The sequence below is a fragment of the Mustela putorius genome, unplaced genomic scaffold (genome assembly GCF_011764305.1).
Source record: "Mustela putorius furo isolate JIRA1106 unplaced genomic scaffold, ASM1176430v1.1 tig00000695_pilon_pilon_pilon, whole genome shotgun sequence".
Lineage (NCBI taxonomy): Eukaryota > Metazoa > Chordata > Mammalia > Carnivora > Mustelidae > Mustela > Mustela putorius.
This window is the reverse complement of record NW_025421447.1, coordinates 5,978,769-6,003,713: the sequence shown is the minus strand read 5'-3', so window position 1 is coordinate 6,003,713 and position 24,945 is coordinate 5,978,769. Positions and strand designations below refer to the sequence as shown.

The 24,945-nt window shown below is 46.2% G+C and overlaps 1 protein-coding gene across 3 annotated transcripts in view; it reads left to right on the top strand.

Moving 5' to 3' along the window:
* Window positions 1–24,945, top strand: part of RABEP1 (rabaptin, RAB GTPase binding effector protein 1) — an 89,550-nt gene that overhangs the window by 38,885 nt on the left and 25,720 nt on the right. For all 3 annotated transcript variants that reach the window (XM_045083188.1, XM_045083187.1, XM_045083186.1), the window contains 4 exons: window positions 11,890–12,093; window positions 13,677–13,837; window positions 17,310–17,429; window positions 22,638–22,773. In XM_045083188.1, the coding sequence (XP_044939123.1) occupies window positions 11,890–12,093; window positions 13,677–13,837; window positions 17,310–17,429; window positions 22,638–22,773 (621 nt within the window). The remainder of the gene's footprint in view (window positions 1–11,889; window positions 12,094–13,676; window positions 13,838–17,309; window positions 17,430–22,637; window positions 22,774–24,945) is intronic.

The following is a 24,945-nucleotide window of genomic DNA, read 5'->3' as shown; positions in this document are numbered from 1 at the left end:
CTGCTGCAAATGTGAACCTGGTCTTCGTGGTCACAGATGGCGGCAGCGTAAGTCATGGGTTTGACGTGTTCAGCACATCTTCAGCGTCCAGCAGACCAGGTTAAGGTGACTCTGGAAGTCCAGACATCTGTATTTGTCCCAATAGCAGCAGCATTTGCTTTGATGTCGTAATAGCTGCGCTCTCGTGTTTGGAGAAGGGCCAGCGGAGAAGTATGGACAGTATGAGGAAGGCTGCTGAAAGAGGTTAGGACTTTGGACTCCCCTCAACCGCCCCTTCTGATCTTGGTACCTGCCCTTTTCTCAGCCGCCTTCAACTGGGAATGTTCGTGTTTCTGAAAGCTCTGTTGCTTTTCCACTGAACTTGAAGAAAAAGCATTCAGCTCTGAAAAGAAGAATGTGGTTTGGCTTTCTGGATTCGCCAACCTTGGCACTATGCCAGGGTTCAGTTTTGGAAATCCTCAGTCTTGGGCAGTAAGAGAAGCTCTGTTATATGAAGCAGCAAACAGAAGGCCAGAGAGTTCAGAGTTCGAAGGAAGGTAGTAGAGCTATAACACATATTCATCACCAGAAGACAGATTTTCTAGGGCTGTTGGGAAGGACTTTATCTGTGGGCCTAGTTTCTATAAAGCCCGGCTCTGACCAATCAGAGTTTCAGTAGTTCTGTGCCAGGTTAAGGAAGATGTTTGTGGTTCAGGCACTGTGACCTTACACTGAGATACGGAAATAAATCTAGGTATATTAAATAAAATTAAAAGCCATTAGAAATCTTAGAAACAACAAATAAATGGAAATAAGGTAAATAGATGGTTTAAACTGTAGATAAGACACAGAGATTTCAGTGAATTAGAAAATGGTATTTGGGAGTTCCTCTTCTCAGTGAGACAGAGTGAAGAAGGATCAAAGGGCAGCAGACGTAGAGGCTCCAGTGAGTCTCTAACATGTTTCTAAAAAGAGTTGTGGGGCTCCTGGGGGCTCAGTCATTAAGGGTCTGCCTTCTGCTGTGGTCATGATCCCAGGGTCCTGGGTTGTAGCCCCACATAAGACTCCTTGCTCAGTGGGAAGCCTGCTTCTCCCTCTCCCACTCCCCCTGCCTGTGCTCCCTCTCTCACTGTGTCGCTCTCTGTCAAATGAATAAAATCTTAAAAATAGTAATAATAAAATAAGAGTTGCAGGAGAAGAAGAGAAGGGTTAAAATATTTGAGGCAATACTAACTGAGGTTTTTCAGGGATTAAGAAAAAAAGTGAGTCCCTAACATAAATACTGAGTACCAAGTAGATATATAATAGTAAATTCTTATTCTGACATATCCTAAGCTGTAGAACAGTAAAGCTGTAGAATAGTAAATTCTACTATAAGTAGATAAGTAAAGTAAATAAGTAAATAAAGTAAATAAGTAAATAAGCTGTAGAATGGTAAATTCTTATTTTGACATATCATAAGCTATAGAACACCAAGAATGAAAAGAAAATATGGAAGGCTAATAGAAGAAACAGGTTATTGGGAGATGCCACATAAACAAAATTGATTACAGGAGACAAATATCTTCAAGGTGCAGAGAAAAGTAAGTCTCAACCTCAAATTTTATATGTAGCTGAGTTATTTGAGAATGAGAGGACAGGGACGCCTGGGGGGCTCAGTGGGTTAAAGCCTCTGCCTTTGGCTCAGGTCATGATCTTAGGGTCCTGGGATGGAGCCCCGCATCTGGCTCTGCTCGGCGGAGAGCCTGCTTCCCCCCTTCTCTGCCTACTTGTGATTCTCTGTCAAATAAATAAATAAAATCTTAAAAAAAAAAAAGAATGAGAGCACAATAGGTATTTTAGGTATATGGAAACTAAGAGCACTTATCAGCCACATGAATCCCGGAAGAACCAGTAGAGATGGCATTTGCAAGAAGAGTAAATGCAGGGAGAATATAGGGTAGAAGAAACAATGCCAGCCTAGAAACAGTAAGTCTGACTGTAAAAATCAGAACCAAAAAACTTCATAGCTCCTGTTAGGTTTTAAAAGAAGAAATTGAAACAAATGAAACAGTAAGAACAGATTGGGGCCTATGGCAAAACACATTGAAGGAATATAGAAAGCTATCTCATAAAGAGCCAATCTGCCGAGAAGATCCAGCCATCACTGGGGTGCCTGGAGGGCTCAGTCGGTTAAGCGTCTGCCTTCAGCTCAGGTCACGATCCCGGGGTCTGGAGATCCTGGGATTGAGCTGTCCATTGGGCTCCTTGCTCCGCAGGAATTCTGCCTCTCCCTCTGTTTTTCCCCCCGGCTTGTGCGCTCACTCGCTCTCTCATTCATTCTGTCTCTCTCAAATAAAAGTCCTAAAAAAAAAAAAAAAAAAAAAAAAGACAATCATGAACTTGTATGCACCCAATGAAATCCCCATGACAGGCCATGTAAAACAAAAGGTTGATAGAATTAAAGGAAGACATCACAGACGCACAGGAAGGAGTTATGTAACATTGTATCGATTGCTAGATCAAGCAATAGGTAAGATGTAATAGCTTTGAGCAACAGAATTTTAAAAAGCTTGAGGAATTCTGTACCCAAGGAACCAAAAAATGTTCATTCCTTTTATATTTCTTTTATATTCATATTATTATATTTTATATTTATATATAAAATATATTTACATATATTTTTATAATATATAAAAATATATTTATAATATATATAAAGTGTAATATTTAATAATCCTTTTATATTCATAAGGAACACAAAAAAATAGTCTGTGTACATATATCTCAAGAACTCAACGTAGTAAAAAAAAACAAGACTACTTATGTTTTCTTATGTAATTCTGTTAAAGATTTTAAACAGTAATGTAAGTGTTTTTTAAAAGCTTGGGAACTAAGAATTCATTCCTGTTGGTCTTAAGTTAAAGAGGAAATCACAATGGAGATCACAATATCTGAGAATATGGTGAAGATACTTGTGGAAAGGAGCTAAAACAATACTTAGAGGATAAGCTTTTAACTTTAAAAGCATTTATTAAAATTAAATAATTAAAAGACAGTGAGAGATTGAAAAGTAAATGATCTGGGTTCTCTGGGTGGCTCAGTCAGTTAAGCGTCTGCCTCCAGCTCAGGTCATGATCCCGGGGTGCTGGGATCGAGCCCTACATTGGCTCCTTGATTAGTGGGGAGCCTACTTCTCCCTCTTCCTCTCCCTCTGCTGCTCCCACTGCTTGTACTTGCTCTCTCTGTCAAATAAATAAAATCTTTAAAAAGAAAAAGAAATGATTTAAGTGTTTAGCTCTGGAAACTAGAAAAAGAGTGAACATAAAGAAGAAAAAATTAGAAAATGATGAAATGGAAAGCAAAGTTAATAGTTAAGAAGCTCAATAAAATCAAAAGCTCATCTTTTGGGAAAAAAAAATAAGACAATTACTGATGGAGTAGAACTGTAAAAGCATAAGAACACTGTGTATGTCTGTGCCAAAAGTCTTGGATATTTAGTTGAATAGTATCCCAGGATATATGAATTACCAAAATTGCCTCAAATAGAAAACTTGAATAAAGCATAACCGTAAGAAAAACCGAGTCAATAAACAATTCTTATTTATAAAAGATGCCACAGGCACAGGGAAATTTTGTTAAATACACAAGGAATATTTGTTTCTTTTATATGCTATGTCAGAAACAAAAAGAGAGCCATCCATTTCATCTCGTGGAATTAGGCTAACCCCGATACCTAACCAAGAAGCAGAGATCCTAGCATACAAATAAACCAATCTCATTTATGACCACAGAGTTTAAAACCCTAAATAAAATTGACTTCAGGGGAAGAAGGAGCTGGAGGGGAACCTATGGACTGAGAGAGAGAGCATATGTTGAAGCATTTATGCACCTTATTGGAATTTGACTCAAAGGGCTGAACTGTTAAAAAAAAAATTCAGACAACAGGACTTTGCGGCACTGGTGGCATGTTTGTGGCATTCAGATGTGGTCACGGTTTTCAGCCGTGAAGATGATCCTTCCAAAGTGAAACTAGCCGGAAAGAGACAAGTAAGGTGTGATTCCACTTACATGAGGAGGACGGACGGGAATCCATTGGAAGCCTGTTTGAGGAGTTACGAGAGTTCAGCAGGGCTGCAGGGTACATGATCAGTACATAGAATGCAATTGTATTTCTTCTTCTACAGTTTTGAGTTCAGTTCCGGTTAGCGAATGTGCGGTGTAATGCTAGTTGTGAGTGTGCAGTGTGTTGGCTCAGCACTGTGCTATGCTGCCAGGTGCCCATCGCAAGTGCATGCCGGAATCCCCACCACCTGTTTCACCCGTCCCCCAGCATCCTCCCCCCGTAACCTGCTCTCTGTAGTTAAGGGTCTGTTCCGTGGTTTTCCTCTCTTTTTTCCTTTTTTTTTTTTTTTTTTTAGTGGAGCCCAACATGGACTTAAACTTGCCACCCCAAGGTCAAGACCTGAGCCTAGACTGAGTCACACGCTTAACCAGCTGAGCCACCCAGGCACCTCATTTGTTTTGTTTCTTAAATTCTACATATGAGTGAAGTCGGATGGTATTTGTCTTTCTCTGACGGACTTGCTTTGCCTTATAGTCTGTAACTCAGCCATGTCTTCGCAAATGGCAAAATTTCTTTCCTTTTTATGGCCAAGTAATATTCCATCTCTCTCTCTCTCTCTCTCTCTCTCTCTCTCACACACACACACACACACACACACACACACCCCATATCTTCTTTACCCATTCATCATCTGATGGACATGTGGGCTGTTTCCATAATTTGGCTGTTGTAGAGAATGCTAATGTACACATGGGGTGCGTGTAGCCCTTGGAATCAGTATTTTGCAACTTCGGGTAAACCCCTAGTAGCGCAGTTGCTGGGTCCTCAGGTAGCTCTGCTTTTAACTTGCCCAGAGCGCAAGTTTGCTTTCCCAGCAGCAGTGCAGGAGGGTCCCCCTCTTCTCCCCATCCTCGCTGGCATCCGTGGTTTCTTGTGTTGATCTTTGACGTTCCGACGGGCGGGAGGTGGTACCTCCTTGTAGTTTTGTTTGCACGTCCCTTCTGACCAGTGATGTTGAGCAGCTTGTTGTGTGTGTGTTGGCCATCAGACGTGTTCCTTGGAGAAATCACTATTCATGTCTTCTGCCCATGTATTAACTGGATTATTCATGTTTTGGGTGTTGAGTTATATAAATTCTTTATAGATTTGGGCACTGACCCTTTATTAGATATGTCATTTACAAACATCCCCCATTCTGTAGGTTGCCTTTTAAGTTTTATTGATTGTGCAGAAGCTTTCTATTTTGCCCCAATAGTTTATTTTTACTTTTGTTCTCCCTTGCATCAGAAGACTTACCTAGAAAGAATCTGCTACAGCAATGTCAAAGAAGTTACTGCCTGTGTCCTTCACTATGATTTTTATGGTTTCAGGTCTCACATTTAGGTCTTTGGTCTATTTTTTAATTTGTTTTTGTGTATGGTGTAAGAAAGTGGTCCAGTTTCATTCTTCTGCACGTGCCTGTCCAATTTTTCCAACGCTCTTGGTTGAAGAGATCTTCTTTTCCCCATTAGATGTTCTTTCCTGCTTTGTCAAAGATTAATACACCTGTGGGTTCAAATTGATTGTATTTCTATACACTTGCAATGAATAATCTGAAAGTGGAACTAAGGAAATAATTCTGTTTACAGTAGCATCAAAATTTGTGATATATTTAGGAAGAAATTTAACAAAATAATTGTAAAACTTATACTTTGAAAACTTTCAAAATGGTGTTGAAAAAACTGAAAGTGTTCTAAATAATTGGAAAAACATTCTATGTTCATATATCAGAAGACTTAGTATTGACGGGACCTCTTGATGGGTGTACAGATGTAATGCAGTGTCTTCCATCATCTCAGTTGCCTTTCTGATAGACGTGGACAAGCTGATCCTCCAAATTATTCAACCATGTTAGGGATCCAGAATAGCCAAAACGTTCTTGGAAAACAAGAACAAAGTTGGAGGACTCACTTAGCCAGGTTTCAGAACTGGCTATGAAGCAGTAGTGGTCGAGACAGTGTGGTGCTGGCACAGGTGTAAGTAGTAGCTCCTCGGGGTAGAGCTGGGATCCAGACACTAACCTCCTCCTGCGCATGGTCAGCCCACTGTGTGCAAGACGACGGAACGGCTCACATGGGGAAGAACCATCTTTCCAATAGACTGTGCTGGGACATCTTGGTATCCCCGTGTACACAGATCCACTTGGAGTGTGTCAAGGACCAAGGTTTAAAAGACAGACTGTAAAACTCTTACAGGAAAACCTAGGGATCAATCCGAGCAACCTTGGAATGGAGCAGCGCCGTCTCTGGTAACGCTGCGAGCCGGGGCAACCAGTAAGGAAGCAGACAGAGCGCGCTTCATCAGAGTTAAATGCTTTTGTGTTTCCAAGGGCACTGTTAGGGAAGTGAAAAGACAGCTCACTGGATGGGAGACATTTTTGCAAATATTGTATCAGATGGAGGGACTTTTATCTCTATATATCAGGAACCTTTACAGCTAAGTAATACAAAGACAACCCGGTGGAAAATGGTCAACAGACACTGCTCTGTTGACATTGACATTGACATTTGACAGACAGTGGTCGGTAGAGGTTTCTTCAGAGAGGTCACCCGGGTGGCTGACACACACACGATTAAGATGCTCAGTGTTCTGGGGCACCTGGGTGGCTCAGTGGGTTAAAGCCTCTGCCTTCGGCTCAGGTCATGATCCCAGGGTCCCGGGATAGAGCCCCATATCGGGCTCTCTGCTCTGCAGGGAGCCTGCTTCCTCCTCTCTCTCTGCCTGCCTCTCTGCCTACTTGTGATCTCTGTCAAATAAATAAATAAAAATCTTTAAAAAAAAAAAAAAGATGCTCAGTGTTCTTAGTATCAACGAAGCGCACATCAGAGTTACGGTGAGATGCCGCTTCATGCCCCAGGGTGCCTGTGTCCAGTCCGGTAATAATAGGTGTGGACGAGGATGCGGAGAACCAAGTGTCCTCACACACTACCAGCAGGATTGTTAAATGGCCCAGAGGTATGGAAAAGAGTCTTCCAGTTCTTAACGTGGCGACACAGTTACCACATGACCCAGAATTTCACCCCTAGCATTATACACAGGAGAGGGAACGTGCGGCAGCATTATTCAGAAGAGCCAAATGCGGGGAACAGCCTGGATGGCACCTGATGAATAGACATATTATTTTTATTATTCCTGCATAAAAAGGAATGAAGTCCTGATATTACTGCAGGGTTGAGCTTTGAAAGCATCATGCTGAGTGACGAGCAAGTCACAGAGGGTCACGTATGATTACATTTCTGTGAAATGGCCAGGGTGTGTAGATGGTTGACAAGGGTGGAAAGTTCATTAGTGGTTCCTTGATACTGGGGGGTAGAGAGTTGGGAGGTCATAAAGAGCCCTGGGTTTCCCTCTGGGAGGATTGAATTGGTCCCAGATCGATTGTGGTGATGGTTTCCGAGTCGGAGTATAGTAAGGCAGTGAGGGACCACCACACATGTGTTGTGATGGCCAAGAAACACTGGCCCTCCAGCAAATGCTGCTGCCTAGGAGTAGCTGTTGGAACGTCCTGCCATTGCTGGTGGAAGTACACAGTGGTATGGTCGCTTTGGGAGGTGGCTGGGCAGTTTCTTACAAAAACTAAACCTACTCTTAGCTGATATGATTCAACACTTTTCCTCCTCAGTATATGCCTGAGAGAATTGAAAGCTGTCCATGCACTTATTTACTAATAATTGCCCAAACTTGAAAGCAATCAGGATGCCCTTTAGTAGGTGAACGGATAAGCTGGTACATCCAGACAGTGGAATATTCAGCCTCAAAAAGGATGCTGTTGGATTCTAACTGTGGGACACCCCAGAAAAGGCAAGACTATGGAGACAGTGAAATGATGAGTGTTTGCCAGGGCCTGGGAGGGAAGGAGGAATGAATGGGGCAGGGAGGATTTGTAGGCCGGGGAACTCTTGTGTGTGATCCACGGGGGCGGAGACCTGTCATCGTGAGTTAGCCTCACACAGACCGTGGGGTGTGTCATGTGTAATGTGTGTTTGTAGGGTGTGCCCAGGAGGGGAGCTTGTGCGGGGTGGGGTAGGGAGGGTATGGGAGCTCTGTACTTTCTGCTCCGTCTTGCTGTGAGCAGAAATGGCTCTAAAAAATAAAGTTCATCAGTTTAAAATGCCTGAGGCTGGTCTCATAGTAGCGTGTTGCGCAGGGCATGTGGGTGGGCGGGGCAAGACAGCCTGCCGGTCTGTGCTTGCGGGAGCTGCGTAGCGGGTGCACGAGGCTTGTAAAGGTCATTTCCGAATCTGGTAGGGGAGGACTCCCTACGTCATCAGAATGATATGTCTCTATGAAACTGCACAAAAGTACAGAATAGGGCAAGAACTGCTGTGTCAGGCCGCGCCGCACAGCCCTGGCGGGAGAGAGCCCTCCTGCAGGCGAGAACGTCTGTAACCCGGCCCTCGCGAGAGCACAGGTTTTACTACAGCTTGGACGCTGGACTACATCCAGCGTGTTACTTGTGACAGCAGCACTGTGTGTGTGCAAGGACATAGTCCCGTTTTAGAGATGCATGTTGTAGTATGTTAGGTGATGTTCTGTTGTTTTGGGGGCTTATTTTCAAAATACGTGGTAGAAAAACAATGGCTGAAATCAGTGTGGTCGGATCTTGGTGCATCTTAGTGATGGGTATGTGACAGATTGTTGTACTAGATTGAGTTTCGGAGTACTTTTGAAAATCTTTATCACTACATATACAAAACCAAAATGGACAGATTACTGTTCTTTAGTTGTTTTGTTTTTTAAAACAAGGTATGCAACTTTTTTTTTTTTTTTTTTAGATTTTATCTATTTATTTGACAGAGAGAGACACAGTAAGAGAGGGAACACAAGCCGGGGGGTGGGAGAGGGAGAAGCAGGCTTCCCGCTGAGCAGGCACCCGGATGGGGGACTCAATCCCAGCACCTGACTGACTGGGTCACTAGGCGCCCCAGATAACTGTTCTTTAATAATAACTTGTACCATTGCAAACATTTAAAATGTTTGGTACAGAAACTGTAGGTTTTTCTGACTTTTAACTTCTTTTGTTTCTTCATTAAATGTATATATTTAAGGAATATGTAGCATATAATATAGATCTTATCTCAATATGCATAACATAAGTCAGGAACTAAATTTGACCTAGTCTTCCTCTAGGCCCTCTGTGCTGCTTTTACCCTGTGGAAACATGCCACAAATTAGCATTTAAGTTTGGTATTTGCTGCTTTTCTGTTCATAGTGACCACGTGTTAGTGTGGGTAATTTCCAGTAAATAAAAAGGAGCAGGGGTAATCAGCATGAGCAGGTGTGAGTGTATAGACTTGAGCCTTAACAGAATTGTAGCTCTCAGAAAAGACCAAGGTATCCCAAAGATAATGCTTTTTCTTTTATTTCACATTTCACTGGGAACATGGAGGTTACACATATAGCTTTCCTTCTGTGGCTTCATGTGTGTGGTCCCGGGGTCCTTCCCACGCACCCATCATTGTTTCCTACATACCCGTCTTTCCTCCCAGATACGTCATTACTTTCTGCAGCTAACGTTCTTATCTCCTTCTCTGGCTAGTGTTTCAGAATGGGGTTTTTTTTGTTTTTTGTTTTTTGTTTTTAAGATTTTATTCATTTATTTGACAGAGAGAAATCACAAGTAGACGGAGAGGCAGGCAGAGAGAGAGAGAGAGGGAAGCAGGCTCCCCGCTGAGCAGAGAGCCCGATGCGGGACTTGATCCCAGGACCCCGAGATCATGACCTGAGCCAAAGGCAGCGGTTTAACCCACTGAGCCACCCAGGCGCCCCTCAGAATGGTTTTTTAAAGATTTCTTTGTTTATTGGAGGGGGTGTGAGGCCATCGGGCAGACTCCCTACTGAGCGTGGAGCCTGTGGGGCTCTCTTCCTCTGCCCTGAGATCATGACCTGAACCGAAACCAAGACTCAGACCCTTTGCCAGCTGAGCCACCCAGGCGCCCCCAAAATGTTTTGATACTGACGTTGAAGCGGGTGTTGTGGAAGTAAAGATCTCTGCACGACTTACAATGAGCGTGACTAATGTTTCTCCCGTTACCCAGCCTGACTGTGCTGGGTAATGATTAATGTCCACACAACGTTGAAAAATCCTTTAATATTATCGAGTTGATTTTTTTTTTTAAAGATTTATTTGTTTATTTATTTGACAGAGATCACAAGTAGGCAGAGAGGTAGGCGGAGAAAGAGGAGGAAGCAGGCTTCCCGCTGAGCAGAGAGCCCGATGCGGGCCTCAATCCCAGGACCCCGAGCTCAGGACCTGAGCCGAAGGCAGAGGCTTTAACCCACTGAGCCATCCAGGCGCCCTCGAGTTGATTTTTTTTAAAGATGTTATTTATATGTCAGAGAGAGGTTGAGCACAAACAGCAGGAGCAGCAGAGAGAGAGAAGCAGGCTTCCTGCTGAGCATTCAATGTGGGGCTTGACTCCAGGACCCCAGGATCGTGACCTGAGTGAAAGTGGACACTTAACGACTGAGCCGCCCAGGGATCCCTCGATTAGATTTTTTCTTATACTTAGAAATTCATCCCGAGAAGCGTTGCCGCTGCCCTGGCTTGACCGCGGTGTGATTCCTTCATGTCGTGCGGCAGCCGGTGACAGAGTTAGGTCCTCAGACTGCTGTCCTGGCCTGTCCGCTTCGTTACTGCGGTCTGTAAAGGATATCGGCGACTTTACGTAGGGACGCACGGTTCTCCTGCATGAGTGTCTCTCATATCTTCAATGGTGAAAGCCGTGGAAAAGTCAAGAGACAAGCAGCTGGGAGAGTGTTCTCAGGAAGTAGGGTCAGTCAGTACCGGGATGTGTCAAATACTCTTCTCCATCAGAGGAAAGGCGGTTCATTAGAGACCCAGGCAGGGGCCGTCACCGAAGAAGAAAAGTAGGCATTAACTGTCTAAAAGATACTCAGCCTCACTGCTGATGGGGGCTGGAGATTACAGCTCTCGCTGACTTCTCCCCGTGACGTCGGCACGGAGTGTGAGCAGTGGGAGTAGTGACTGTTGGTAAGTGTACGGGGAGCAGGTGCGCCCTTTGCAGAGTCGATTGGCCAAACACACGCCCTAGCTGGGCTTGCATGTCAGATAACTTAACACTTAAGAGGCGGTCAAGAGATGTGGGAAAATTCATCCTGACTTTAAGAAATCCTTGATCTTGTATGGCTACTGTGTACTCTGGCTGTTTTCCTCCTCTGTTAACTGTTTCTGGAATGTTTACTTTGTGTCAGTGTTGGACTACTAGGTATTTTCAGTAAATTGTCTTATCATTAAAGCAGCCTTCTGAGATGGGTGTTTCTAATCCCGGTTTGTAGATGTGGAAACTGAGGCCAGAGAGGTTAAATACATTCATTAGCCAGTGGTGAAAGAGGCTCAGTTTAGCGTTAGAACTACGGCCTTAATCACTGTCTGGTCGGATAATTAAGTAAGTAATGGCTTTGTGATACTCTGTATACCTTAACTTTTATGTTTATTAAAATAATTCCATTTGGGGGCCCCTGGGAGGCTCAGTCAGTTGAGTGTCTGGCTCTTGGTTTCGGCTCAGGTCATGATCCCGGGGTCCTGGGATGGAGCCTGGCATCTGGCTCCCTGCTCAGTGAGGGTCTGCTTCTCCCTCTGCGCTGCCCCAACCCCTACTCGTGCACCTGCTCTCTCACACTCTCTCTCAAATAAATTTTTAAAGAAATGTTCATTTTCTAAGTTAGTATTTTAAAATACAGGGCTTCATTTCCTCACTAGAATGTTAACATCATGAGTGTAATGCTTTATTGCTTCCTGGGGATGCCAGCCTGACCCACATGGACGCTAACAGGAAGGCTTTCCTCTTTCCCTTTCTCCCCAGAGGACCTGAAGAGGCAGAATGCGGTGTTGCAGGCGGCGCAGGACGACCTGGGGCAGCTGCGGACGCAGCTGTGGGAAGCCCAGGCAGAGGTGGAGAACATCAAGGCCATCGCCACGGTCTCCGAGAACACCAAGCAGGAAGCCATCGATGAAGTGAAGAGACAGTGGAGAGAAGAGGTTGCCTCGCTTCAGGCTGTGATGAAAGGTAAAGACCGAGAATGTTCCGGGAGTGCTGTGGTTTCCTGATCTCAGCGCTGCTGATGGCGGACAGCTGGGCGGCTCTCCCACAGGGTCCTGAGCTCGCGTGTGGCTTCCTGCATGGCTGTCGTCGGAGGCACCGTCCTCTCTGGAATGAGAGGAGGCCCGCGGTGCTGTCAGTGGCCTGCCATCCGCCTCTGTCCCGGGTTTGGGACTGGGGGTTTACAGGGGCATTTCCCCGGGGTTGGCAGCAGGGCCAGGCCAGGCATGTGGGAGGAGCTGGCTGCATGGACATGGGGTGTGTGCGGGGTGTGTGCCGGGTGGAGACCTCTCTGGGGCTCAGGTCGCTGCTGACACTTCCCTGCTGCGTGTGTAGTCCAGCGTGGCTGGGAGTTCGCGTTTTCAGGGGAAGCTGGGATTTGATGTGCCCCTTCACTGCGGTCTCCAGGGTCGGAAGGTGCGGGCCAGAGTCTGCGGGCTGGCGGGACTTCCGGCCTCTGAGCCTGGGCTAAGGGAGGAGTCGCGGCTTGGCCTGGCTGCTGTCAGTGCCGGTGTTCTGTGACTCCTGCCTCTCTGGCCAGACGAGGATGAGACAGAGGAAGTTGCCCCTGAAGCTTTGGGTTCCTGAAGTTCGTTTCATTCATACCGTACGTGTAAAATTGTGGTGACTTTCTCTGCCATGTTGGCCTATGTGTCATTTTTGCCCTGTTGCTCCAACAGGCGGCTCGGTTCATGAGCCCTGTCTCCAGGTTGGTGGCTGTCCCCTCGGGATGAGTGTAAGCCTCATGGTGGCTGGCGATAGTGGCTCACCCGCACGGTGGCCGGTGACAGTGGCTCACCCTCGCAGGAGTCCCGTTCTTCCCTCAGAAGCAGCCAGGGACTCTGGGCCAGTTAGAGCCTCCATGATGGAACCTGTGTCTCTGGGCCTTTGGTCCTCGTGGTTCTCCATCCCTTAGCACAGGGCTTTCAACACCGTCCTCCTCATGGCTGAAAAGTGGCCGCTGCACCTTCAGTCCACCTCAGAGAAGCAAACGTTTTCTCGAAGCCTCCAGCATGTACCCGTCCCGTTTACTGAGGGGCGTGGTTGCCCGTAACTACAAAGGCAGCTGGAGAATCTGGTTTCTAAACTGGGCCACTGAGTTCTTAACAGAATTGGGGTTTTGTGGGGCAGGAGCAAGGGATCAAAGTTAGTGGCTGCCAGCAGTGTATCTCCCAGAATGCTGTACAATTATACTGACGGTGAACCCATTTGATGAGGACCGTGTAGACTCCTCTCGGTGTAGAGTCCCGAGACCCAGGGCACTGTCGCAGATGTGTATTCCTATCCCCCACGTCTCAGGCTGTGGGTGCGGTGACAGTCCTGTTGGTGTTGCAGCCGAAGCCTGCATGTGCTGGCAGAGGTGTGGCGGAGGCTGGCCCCCTCGGCCGAGCTTTGCTGTGGGGCCCGGCACTGGCAGGGCCGGACCTTTCCTGGGCTTTCCCTGTCTGGGAGGGAACATTCGGCTCGTGCTGGTCCCTGGGGCGGGCTCCTCCCTTGGTGCCTCCCGTGGTGGACGTGCCCCAACCCGCGCTGTGCGGTGCCTCCCGCAGAGACCGTGCGCGACATCGAGCACCAGTTCCACGTGCGGCTGGAGCAGGAGCGCGGCCAGTGGGCACAGTACCGTGAGTCCGCCGAGCGCGAGATCGCTGAGCTGCGGCGGCGGCTGTCCGAGGGGCAGGAGGAGGAGAACCTGGAAAACGAAATGAAAAAGGTATGAGGGAGTGTCCTTGCGCAGCGGCGTCCGATCCACGTGTGCACACGGGGACTCTGGTCTGCAATGGGGGCGGTTGCACGCAGAGTGTAGGGCTGGCTCCCCTGACACACGGGATGGCCGTGTGGCCACCGGCCTCCTGCCTCTGACGCGCGTCCCCGCCGCAGCTCTGCTGGTCACCTGGCCCCACACACGTGTCTCCCTGTCTGTGGCACACACAGCTCCCCTGTGTGTCATGTGTGCTGTTTGCTGCCTCTCTGTCCCTCCTGGCCGGGGAGCTCCGCGGGGGCAGGAGTCTTGTTTGCTGGTGGAGCCTGCGGACTCGGCGCTCGTGTCCAGCACACCGGTGCCGTGTGACCGCGAGTGGGTCTGACCGGACCTGGGCACCAGATGGTGGTGATCTGTCCTTCCCAGCACGCAGTGGTTCCCGTGCAAGGGCTGCGCCGCCCGCCGCACTGAACACGGTGCGGCGGGTGCCTGAGCTGGGCGGGAGGGCCAGGGTTCCCCTGGGGAGGAAAGCCAGAAAGCTTTTTGGCCTGTGTCCTTAGATGAACTTTCCCTTTACTAATGGAGGCACAGTCATGTATTGTAAGGCACTTATTATGTAAAATAATGGCTAGAATTGGATTTTTTTTATGTCATTCGGATTAATCATTCTTTCTGGTCACTCATTCCATACAAGGACACTTTTGTGTTTTTAGAAGGTTGTTTGGTTTTTCTAATAACATAAAAGTCATCTGAGAACCCAACACCCCGAGTAGAAGCTTCAGACATGAAGAATGGTTTTTTCCGTTCCATCTTGTTCCAGGACAAGCATGTAACTCAGCGTTTCCATGAGGACCTGAGTGTGTCTCGGTGGCTGCTAGAGTCACTTAGTCCTGTGACGGTGTGCTCCACAGCAGGCCCCGTGTCTGGTGCTGTCACTGAGAGTTCTAGCGCATATCCTACCAGGAGATCGTTGTGGTTTTCATTCTTCTGATACATTCACATCCGTGATTTTCACAACCTGCCACTTCTTGTCATTCTTAAAATTTGTTTTATTTGTAAGATAAACTTTATTTTTTAGAATGGTTTTGATTTCCAGAAACACTGTGAAGATAGTAGAGAGTCCTATATGCCCCACTCCTGGTTTCCCCCGTTACTAGGATCTGCTGTCAGTGTAGTATGTTTGTCACAACTGACAAACCAGCATTGATTCATTCTTACTAACCCGAGTCCATGCTCATCAGTTTTTACCTAACGTCCTTTTTTATGTTCTAAGATCTCTTGCACGAAAGCACATTGTGTGATGCCATGTGGCTCCTCTTGATTGCAACAGTTTTTACAATTATCCTTGCTGTTGTTCAAAAGCAAATAAAAAAATCTGTTTAATAAAATGGAACACCTGGGGGGTGCCTGGGTGGCTCATTGGGTAAGCCTGTGCCTTCGGCTCAGGTCATGATCTCAGGGTCCTGGGAACAAGCCCCGCATTGGGCTCTCCGCTCAGCAGGGAGCCTGCTCCCCCCCCCCCCCGCCTGCCTCTCTGCCTACTTGTGATCTCTGCCTGTCAAATAAATAAAATCTTTAAAAAAAAAAAATGCAACACCCAGACATAAAAACAATTCTAAGAAAATTCATAAAGGAAGGCCATGTCCTTATTTCATTGTTTATAAAAAATGAGCCTATGAGAAGTGTAATTGGTATGAAATTCTTACAAGCTGTTTGCCTGGAAGAGAAGTGCGAAAGGGAAGCCTGTTCCGTCTTCTGCTCAGTGCCGCCCTGGATGTGCAGCCTGGCAGTAAAGCAGAGGAAAGAAAAAGTCATATGGGTCAACTTCATCCATGAAATCATTGCATCTGGATGACACTTTCTTTTTTGTTATTGTATTTTTTTCCCTAAATTAAAAAAATTTTAATTCCAGTGTGGTTCACACACATTGTTACCCTAGTTCAGGTGAACAGTGCTTCTGTGTCTCGCCCATGCTCATCATTGCCACAAGTGCCCTCCTTAATGAGTTTTTCCCTTTTTGTTTTTTTTACTATTTTATTTATTTATTTGACAGAGCATGAAAGAAGGAACACAAGCAGGGGGAGGGGGAGAGAGAGAAGCAGGCTCCCTACTGAGCAGGGAGTCCGACTCGGGATTCCATCCCAGGACCCTGGGATCATGATCTGAGCCGAAGGCAGATGCTTAGGGGACTGAGCCACCAGGGGACCCTGAGTTTTCCTTGTTTTTAATGACCTTTCTGCCATTAAAAAAAAAAAATCATCTTTACAAGTTTTGTTTATAATGATATGCAACACATGTGGGGTCATCGTTACATGGGCACGTAGCTCAGTCTGTGTTAAAGTCTTTGCTTCTTTCCTCCTCTATCAGCAGGCCTCTATAGGTATCCCAGATTAGCCGTGACTGAGGATATTTTAAGCTCATATGTCTTTTCCAAACAGGACTTAGTTAAAAATAAAATAAGTGATGAAATGACTCTTTAAGGACTGGAAAACCAAGCGAGTCCCTCTTTTCTGAGAGAGATGTTTTTTAGGGAAAATTTCCATGCATATTTGGGCATATATGATATTTTCCCTATCATGAACGTTTAAGGGTAAACTGGAGCTCTTTTAAATTTAACAAATAAGGTTAATTTTCATTTTCACTAGAAGAGAAAAAGCTAACTTTCTGAGTCTCCTTTTGTTTCTGTGTGTATATATACACGTACATATACGTACACATTATATACACCTACGCCCACATATATACACACACCCATTATACACACGTATACGCTTATATACATTATATACACATATCACACGCATGTATACTTATGTAATGCGTATTATGTATACACGTATATATATTATGAAAATCAAGTTTCTTACCAGTTTACTAATTTATGGATATTATTTCCTTTTTTAATCTATGTTTTTGAGAATGAAAGATAGAAAACAATATGATAGTTTTAGGAGTCATTCTTCGGGTTTGTTTCATTTAGATATCAAAAGTAAAGTATTACATAAATTACTCCTTAAAATAACAAAGATGGAAGGGTTTTTTTTATAGCAACATAATTTTCCAAAATTTTAGAAAATACATTGTATTTATGTTGAAAAATGAATCAATCCTTTTATCCAGCCATTTCGTGAGAAATATGGTCTCATGAATTTAGTAACTAAAATTATGAAAATGAAAGTATTATGTGTGTTTACTTTTATATATTGGGTCTTTTCCAGTTAATTGATTTAAAGAATCAGATTTGTTATAGTGAATCCATTTTCCTACTTCCCAGTTTCTAAGAGGAACATTGGGGAAAATCGTGATGATGACTTGAGACACAGAGTCGTGTGACGTTGGAAAGTCAGACGTGGTTCCGTTTAGCTGGCGCTCACACAGCACCTGGTAGGCCACTTGTGTACTGAGTCTCACAGCGGAGGAGTCAGCGTTTCTTGGAAAAGCAGTGAACCAGTAAGTCAGGGTATTTCATTCTTTTTAACCGTAGGCTCAAGAGGATGCTGAAAAGCTTCGGTCTGTGGTGATGCCCATGGAGAAGGAGATCGCGGCTCTGAAGGACAAACTGACAGAGGCGGAAGACAAGGTTAAAGAGCTGGAAGCCTCCAAGGTTGTGAGACGCTGTAGCTCATTCTCTGAACCCAGGGCCCTGACCTAATGCCATGAGCAAAGTTAGAGTCACTGAGGGGGTAAAAACTGGGATTCAGACTTTGTGTCTTAAAATCTTGCTTTCTTTAAAATGCAAAGGAGAAAAATACTTGGGGAGGATTTTGTCCTGATGGTTTTTGTTTGTTTGTTTTTAAAGATTTTATTTATTTATTTGAGAGAGAGACAGTGAGAGAGAGCATGAGCGAGGAGAAGGTCAGAGGGAGAAGCAGACTCCCCATGGAGCTGGGAGCCCATTGCGGGACTTGATCCTGGGACTCCGGGATCATGACCTAAGCTGAAGGCAGTCGTCCAACCAACTGAGCCACCCAGGCGTCCCTGTCCTGATGGGTGTTTTAGACGATGACCGGAACAGTGTCCTGCTGCTCTGTGAGCTGCAGTCGTGTTCATGTTCATGTCAGAGCGAGGCTCTGCCTGATTCGCTTTCCTATCGATGAAAATGAGCTCTTGGAAGTTGATTTATTTTCCTGACATGAGTCCCAGAATTGATGCCGTAGAGATGATGTAGTTACAGTGTGGCTGGATTTGTTGGCCATAAAGGTACAACCGAGGAAATACAGAGGGAATGTTGAAAACATTGATAATTAAGAGAGAGTAGGAAAGAAAGAAAGATAATAAATAGGTAGTAAACAAAAGCACAGCATAGGAATGTAGGAAGGGGAACTAAACGTCATCGCCTGCTAAAGTACATGGTATTAAAAAAAAAAATCTAAATTTGTATTGCTTATAATAGACCGAAAATAAAACTGCAAGATACGACTGAGGATAGAGGAGTATCTAAAGACATGCCACCCAAATTCTAACCGAAGGAAAGCTGATGTAGTAATTGTGATATGAAGCCTCCAGGATGTAGGGGAAGGAGTGTGGAGATGGAGGGACCCCACCTCAGAATTCATCAGTGAGCCGTGACAGTCACTCTCAAGGGCATCAGACACACCTGGAAATTCGTGAGCTAAGAGGGACAGTTACAAGGGGAAATTAACGTGCACAGTTCTGGTAGGAGAGTGAGGCTGATCGTAGCCAGTGGTCGTGTGAGAAGAGGAAAATGTGAGCCGGACTGTAGGGGTTTGAGCAGTCTGATTAATAACTTGGGCGTAGCAGATGGGTAAGAGAGAGACTGTGTCTTCTGCAGTAGCAGAGGCTCAGCTGGGGACCTTGAGCAACTGAACCTCATCTTACTGCGCTTTGCTTTTCTCAGCTGTAAAATGGGGGCAGTGGTACCCCTCCCCCCATAAGGCCACTGATAGGATTATGTGAGTCTGCAGGTGTGAAGCCTAGAAGGTCGTGCCAGGATAAAGTAACTGTTAGGTTCAGGTACATGAAGATTTTCACAGCGTCACAGAGGAAGTGCTGAGAAACTTTGTTATGTAAACTCAACTCTGTTGTTACGCCAAAAATACTGTTGTATGAACTCAGCTGTCTGACCACAGGCCATTAAATTATCTCCAGTATAATGGTCACTAAAATAAAATGGAGATGGAAAAAAAAATCTCCTGGAAAAAGGCATTGTAAAATAGTTAAAGTGATTTGTTTTACTCCAGATTCCAGACAGGTGGACAGTGGCACAGACAGCAGGAATATAGGGAAGTAATGTACTGCAGAGCAGAAACGGTGAAATAGAAAAGCAAAAGAAAAACTGAGAATGTCAGTGTAATGGGGAAAATGGGCAAACTGGTAAGAAAGACAAAATTCCATTAAGACTGATCAGGGGGGCCCTGGGTGGCTCAGTTGGTTAGGCGTCCCACTCTTTATTTCGACCCAGCAAGACCCGATGCAGAGACAGCATCAATCCTGAATGGGGGGCAGTGAGGCTGACGGTTGTTCGCTTAGAAAAGCAAGAGGATGTGCCGGCAGATGTTAGACTAAGCAGCAGTTCAAGAAAGTTGTGCCAACAAGATCAACGTAAAAAATCATATTCTCCAGTAGTCCATCCGAGTAAAGAATGTAAGGGGGGGAGAAAAGTCCCATTTATAGTAATAAAAACAAAAACAAACAGCTCCCCGCCCCCCCCGTCCCTGCCGAAAAACCCCAAATCAACTCTGCGTTGTCGAGTTGTAGGTACCTGAGAAAGTAAACATAAGTGGGTACGATCATTGTGGAAAGAGCTATGATGAAGGCATGAGCACGTGTGTGTCCCTCAGGGACAAGACAGTGGGCATCTTATGTGTGTATCCCCAAATTCATCTGAGTTCAAAAATCCCACTCTGAATACAGTGAGAGCTTGGAAGGGGCGCCTGGGTGGCTCAGTGTGTTAAAGCCTCTGCCTTTAGCTCAGGTCATAATCCCAGGGTCCTGGGGTCGAGCCCCACATCAGGCTCTCTGCTCAGCAGGGAGCCTGCTTTCTCCTCTCTCTCTCTGCCTGCCTCTCTGCCTACTTGTGATTTCTGTCAAATAAATAAATAAAATCTTAAAAAAAAAAATAAGGAGCTTGGAAGTAGACAGGTTGCCCCGCCTACCAGATGTTAAGACTTACAGTGAAGCCACTGTCATTCAGATGGCTTGTTCCTGGTTTGGGAACAGACAGGGGACCAGTGGAGCAGAATCAAGTGTTCAGCAGAGCCGTGTGTATGTGTGTGAGTTTGGTACGGGATGGCTTGCCTTGTGCAGCTGCGGGCAGGAAGGGATTGTTAAAGCATAGCCTTTTCAGGGGCGCCCGGGTGGCTCAGTCGCTTGACTGTCCGACTCTTGATCTCAGCTCAGGTCTTGTTCTCAGGGTCATGAGTTCAAGCCCCACATCGGACTCCATGCTGGTTGTGGAGCCTACTTAAAAAAATAAGTACCCTTTTTTTAAAGAGAGAGAGAGCATGAGTTTGGGGGGAGCGGCAGAAGGAGAGAGAGGGAGTCTCAAGCTGACTCCACACTGAACAGGGAGCCTGACGTGGGGCTTGATCCCATGATCTGAAATCATGACCTGAGCCAAAATCAAGAGTTAGGCGCCCCTACGTAGTTTTAAATATGGAATAAATTGAAATTAGCTTTCTACCTCATACTTTCCAAAAATTAATTTCAATGAATTAAAGACCAAAGATTGTAAAATCTTTAAAACTTTTAGATCCTAAGAAAGATGTTATTTGGGATAGAAAAACATTTAAAAAATTTTTCAAATTTAGGGAGCATGAACAAACGTGAACACGAGTGGGGAGAGATGGGGGAGGAGAGGGACGGGCAGGCTCCACGCTGAGCTCATGGGGCTCGATCTCCCAACCCTGAGATCATGACCTGAGCTGAAAGCAAGTCAGATGCTTAAGGGACACCACCATCCAGGTGCCCCCAAAATGCTTCTTGAATCAGAGACAGAAATACTGGGAAAGAGAAGTTGGACAGATTTGGCTACACTAGAATATAAATCTTCCTTATTAAAAGATGCTGCAGAGGTTGCACAGAAAGGGTGTGGGCTGCTCAGTGCATGTGCCTGACAATGAGTACCCAGAGTCGGTCAGGGCCGCGCAGTCCGTGAGGGCCAGCCGTGGACAGACCAGTAAAGCACGCAGTGAGCCGTTCAGTCAGGAGGGAAGAGAGGCGTCCCGAGGGGAACGCGTTCGCAGCCTCTCGAGAGTCTAAGTGTCGCCAGGCAGATGGGTCGCGTTTTTCCGCTGTGGGAGTGTGCAGACTCTCCCACTTCCAGCTGCCGCTGTCAGGTTGGAGACTCATGTGGCAGCCTGGGGTCCTTGGGGTCGTCATTCCCTCCCTTCACTTTGCCCCACGTTGCTGCTGTACCGTGGTCCTCTGTAGAGTAGCTTTGCGTGGTCGGCCCCACTGTCCAGCCATCACTTAGTTTCCTTCGCGGATGTCACTAACTGCTCATTGAGCCAGATACTTAGCCAAGAAGCAGCAGCAGACAGAGTTACTGGCTGGGTTCCACCGTTTTATGTCTGCCCCGTGGACTCCTGTTGTCGTCAGCTCAGTGCCCACCCCCTGCGGTCATGGGGACACGCTCACAGCGGCCCCCCCGCACCCGTCTGTGGTGCTCACAGCCCCCTGCGCGTCCCATGCCGGCTCCCGCGGCCCGCTCAGCCTTTGCCCACTGCTGACCTCTTGTGTTAATGGTCTAGGAGTACCGATGCCTGAAAACAGGTCCGCCGGCATGTTCACGCTGGGGGAAATAGGAAGTTGAAAGGCATGAAAATAACTTTGGAAAGTGAAATTAGACATAGCCATTTGAAAACGTGGACATACATAAATGGCCAGAATTTTGGATGGATAATACATAAGACAGGGTAAAACAAGTGATTCACACTCTGGGGCAAGACTGTTTTATTTTGGTTATAACCATTTCAGATTTTAGACTATCTTGTTAACATTTGAATATTAAACAGACATAAGGCGTTTTTAAAAAGAAGTGATTTTATTTATTTATTTATTTAAAGATTTTATTTATTTATTTGACAGAGATCACAGGTAGGCAGAGAGGCAGGCAGAGAGAGAGGGAAAGCAGGCTCCCTGCTAAGCAGAGAGCCTGATGCGGGACTCAGTCCCAGGACCCTGAGATCATGACCCGAGCTGAAGGTAGATGCTTAACCCATGGAGCCACCTAGGCACCCCTAAAACATGTGATTTTAAAAAACATTCACACTGGCCTTCAAGTTAGTGTTTATCACAGTACGAGAGTAGTTATTTTTCCTATCACGACTTCCTCTTTTTTCCGTCCAGTACGTGTGTCCATGAAGATGGGCCCTTTTCATAAATTCAAGGCATTTGGAACTACTACACCAGAAGTCAAAGAAAAGCACATTTACAAGAGTGTGGCACTACTTGCTATCTTTAGGAATTAGCTACTGTTTAAAGACCCCTGCACGACGCAGTGTTACTGAGAATGTGACGAAATGGGTCCAGGCAAATGCTGCTCTGGGAATGCAGATTAGAGCTGGCTGTTTGGGACACGAGGGACAAAGCTGTTGCAAGTCTTCTCCGTTCTGTACTCACTTGGCAATATGATTACGGAGAACACCACTATTAATCATGTTGCTTTCCTACTTTTCTATAGCAACTATGTGTTTGTAGTGTAACTAAAAATTTCAACTTAACTTTTAAAATTGCACATAAAGCGTAAGTAGACGTGTCAATTATTTTCCAGCACATCCAGAACTTACCAGCATATCTGCAGCAGAAAGTGCAGTTGGTTTTCGTTTCCTAGAACTGCGTTTTGTTTCAGGTTAAGGAGCTGAATCATTATCTGGAAGCTGAGAAATCTTGTAGGACTGACCTGGAGATGTACGTGGCTGTTCTGAACACCCAGAAATCCGTCCTGCAGGAGGACGCGGAGAAGCTGCGGAAGGAATTGCATGAGGGTGAGCATGGGTTCTATGTCTTTCTAGTCTTGTCTCTAAGGAAAATCGGTACCGATTACAGCCAGTAACAAATCCCAGACTCCAGCATAACGGTGATGCACTTGAAGCTTGGCGTGTGGCTCGCACGTTCTCCTGAGCGGCTGGAGCTGTGAGGGCCCCTCGAGATACGTGGGCTGTCAGCAGCCCCTCTGTCCTCGAGGACTCTGGGCATGAGCTCTGGACAGAAAGACAAGAGGGCTGGAAGCTCTGCTTAAATGGCTTTTGCCCCCAGACTCACTTTGATGGAGGTGGATCAGCAAGAGTGCGCGTGGACAGAGGGCGGGCGGTGCGCTCCGGCAGCCTCAAGTAGCGTCCTGTTTGTTAAGGACAGTTTTGACCTCCGGCTTGGTGGTGGAGTTCCACAGAAATGGACTCTGTTTCCTCTGGCCTAGGGAAGAAGGCTTATCTTTCCCCGTTAAAATAAAGATAATTTTTTTTTCTTTCTTTCTTTTTCTTTTTTTTTTTTTTTTAAGATTTTAGTTATTTGTCAGAGAGTACAAGCTGGTGGAGGGGCAGAGGAAGAGGGAGACCCCCGCTGAGCAGGGAGCTGGACCTGGGACTCGATCCCAGGACCCTGAGATCATGACCTGACCCGAACGCAGGCGCTTCACCAGCTGAGCCCCCCAGGCACCCCTTCCCTGGCATTCTTAACCTTCTTGTGTCACGGACTCCTTTGGCAGTCTTGTGAAACCCTCTTAGGATCCTGTTTTTAATCCCTGAAATAGAAAATACAAAAGGAAACTCATGCATTATGAAACAGTAATGAAAACGTAAGTGACTGATCTTCCGGTATAGTAACACGTGTGCCGTTCTGTTGATGCGCTCACGGCCAAGGTTTGGTGGTGGAAGCAGTGCCGAGCGTTGGGGCTGTGTGGGGGTACCTGCGGCCATTGTGTGGAGACACGGCAGTGGCTCCGGCTTCCGTTGGCTGCCGGGTCTCAGGTGCTGTCCTCCTTCCTGGGCTGGGCTGGGCTGCCCGTACTGCGGGTCTTTATAGGAAGCAGTACATTTCAGGGAGAGGTTAGTGGTCACACACATCTACCATTTTCCTCCTCTAGATGCATGGACTCCTGAGGCCTTGTGCGCGTTGTGGGTTGTACCGGGAGCCCCTTCACAGGCGAGTTTAGGACTGGGTGAGAGTCCTGCGGTGAATACTGTCTAAGTCTGTCAGGTGCCGAGGGACACAGAGCCGTTCCGTCTGTAATTGAGGCTTGCGTGTTCGGGGTTTTCCCCCCAAATAGTTGGAAAGGTGAAATTCTGTAAGCCCACAGTATTATTTCTTAAAATGTTAGGAGAATAACCCAAAGTTTGAGCAGGTCTTTGGTTTTCAGGAAGCACTTTTCAGATGTGGTGCTGCATCAAAAAGACACGTAGACTCTGAGAGCATCCAAAGAAATAGGACTTTCTGTTCAAATGACGTGCCCCAAGCCTTCCTAACTATCTGGAAAGTATCTGAGAAGTTTCATTAATGAGCAGGGCATAATTTCCATCTGGAAGCACACACCAAAACTAGTGCTTAACGGAGGAGAAGGTACAACGCAAGCAGCTGTGTGACTTGCAGCCCGAATTGGGAGAATTCGCCAAGTTAGTGTTCTCGCCTCCCTGGGACCGGCTTGCAGGTGCACTGAGAGGTGCATGGGTGGGCTTCTTGAAAGAAGGTGTGAAGGGGGGCTGTGACCGACAGGTGTGTTTTTGTCCGGCGGCCAGAGACGAGCCTGATGTTCAAGGCCATTTGCACGTGCTACAGCAAGGTCACAGAGTGGGAGAAATTTGTTCAGCAAAGTTAGGATACCAGCGGCCAGGGAGAAGTGGGAGCCAGATTGTGGGCTGCCTTAGGCTGATGGCTTGGGATTTACCAGATGGGCGGGAAGGAGCTCCTGAAAAGGTTTCTCTTTGGGCTTCCTGCCCAGTGGGGAGCCTGCTTCTCCCTCTGTGTCTGCCTCCCTCCCTCTCTCTCTCTCATCAATCAATCAATAAATCTTTAAAAAAAAAACAAAAACATTTTTCTTAAATAAAAGCTTTATGGAGATATAATTCACATGCCATGAAGCTCACTCTTTTCAAGGCTACTGTACTCAAAGAGCTGTGTACTGTTGTCACTGTCTGATTCCACAGCTTCCCAGCAGGACATTC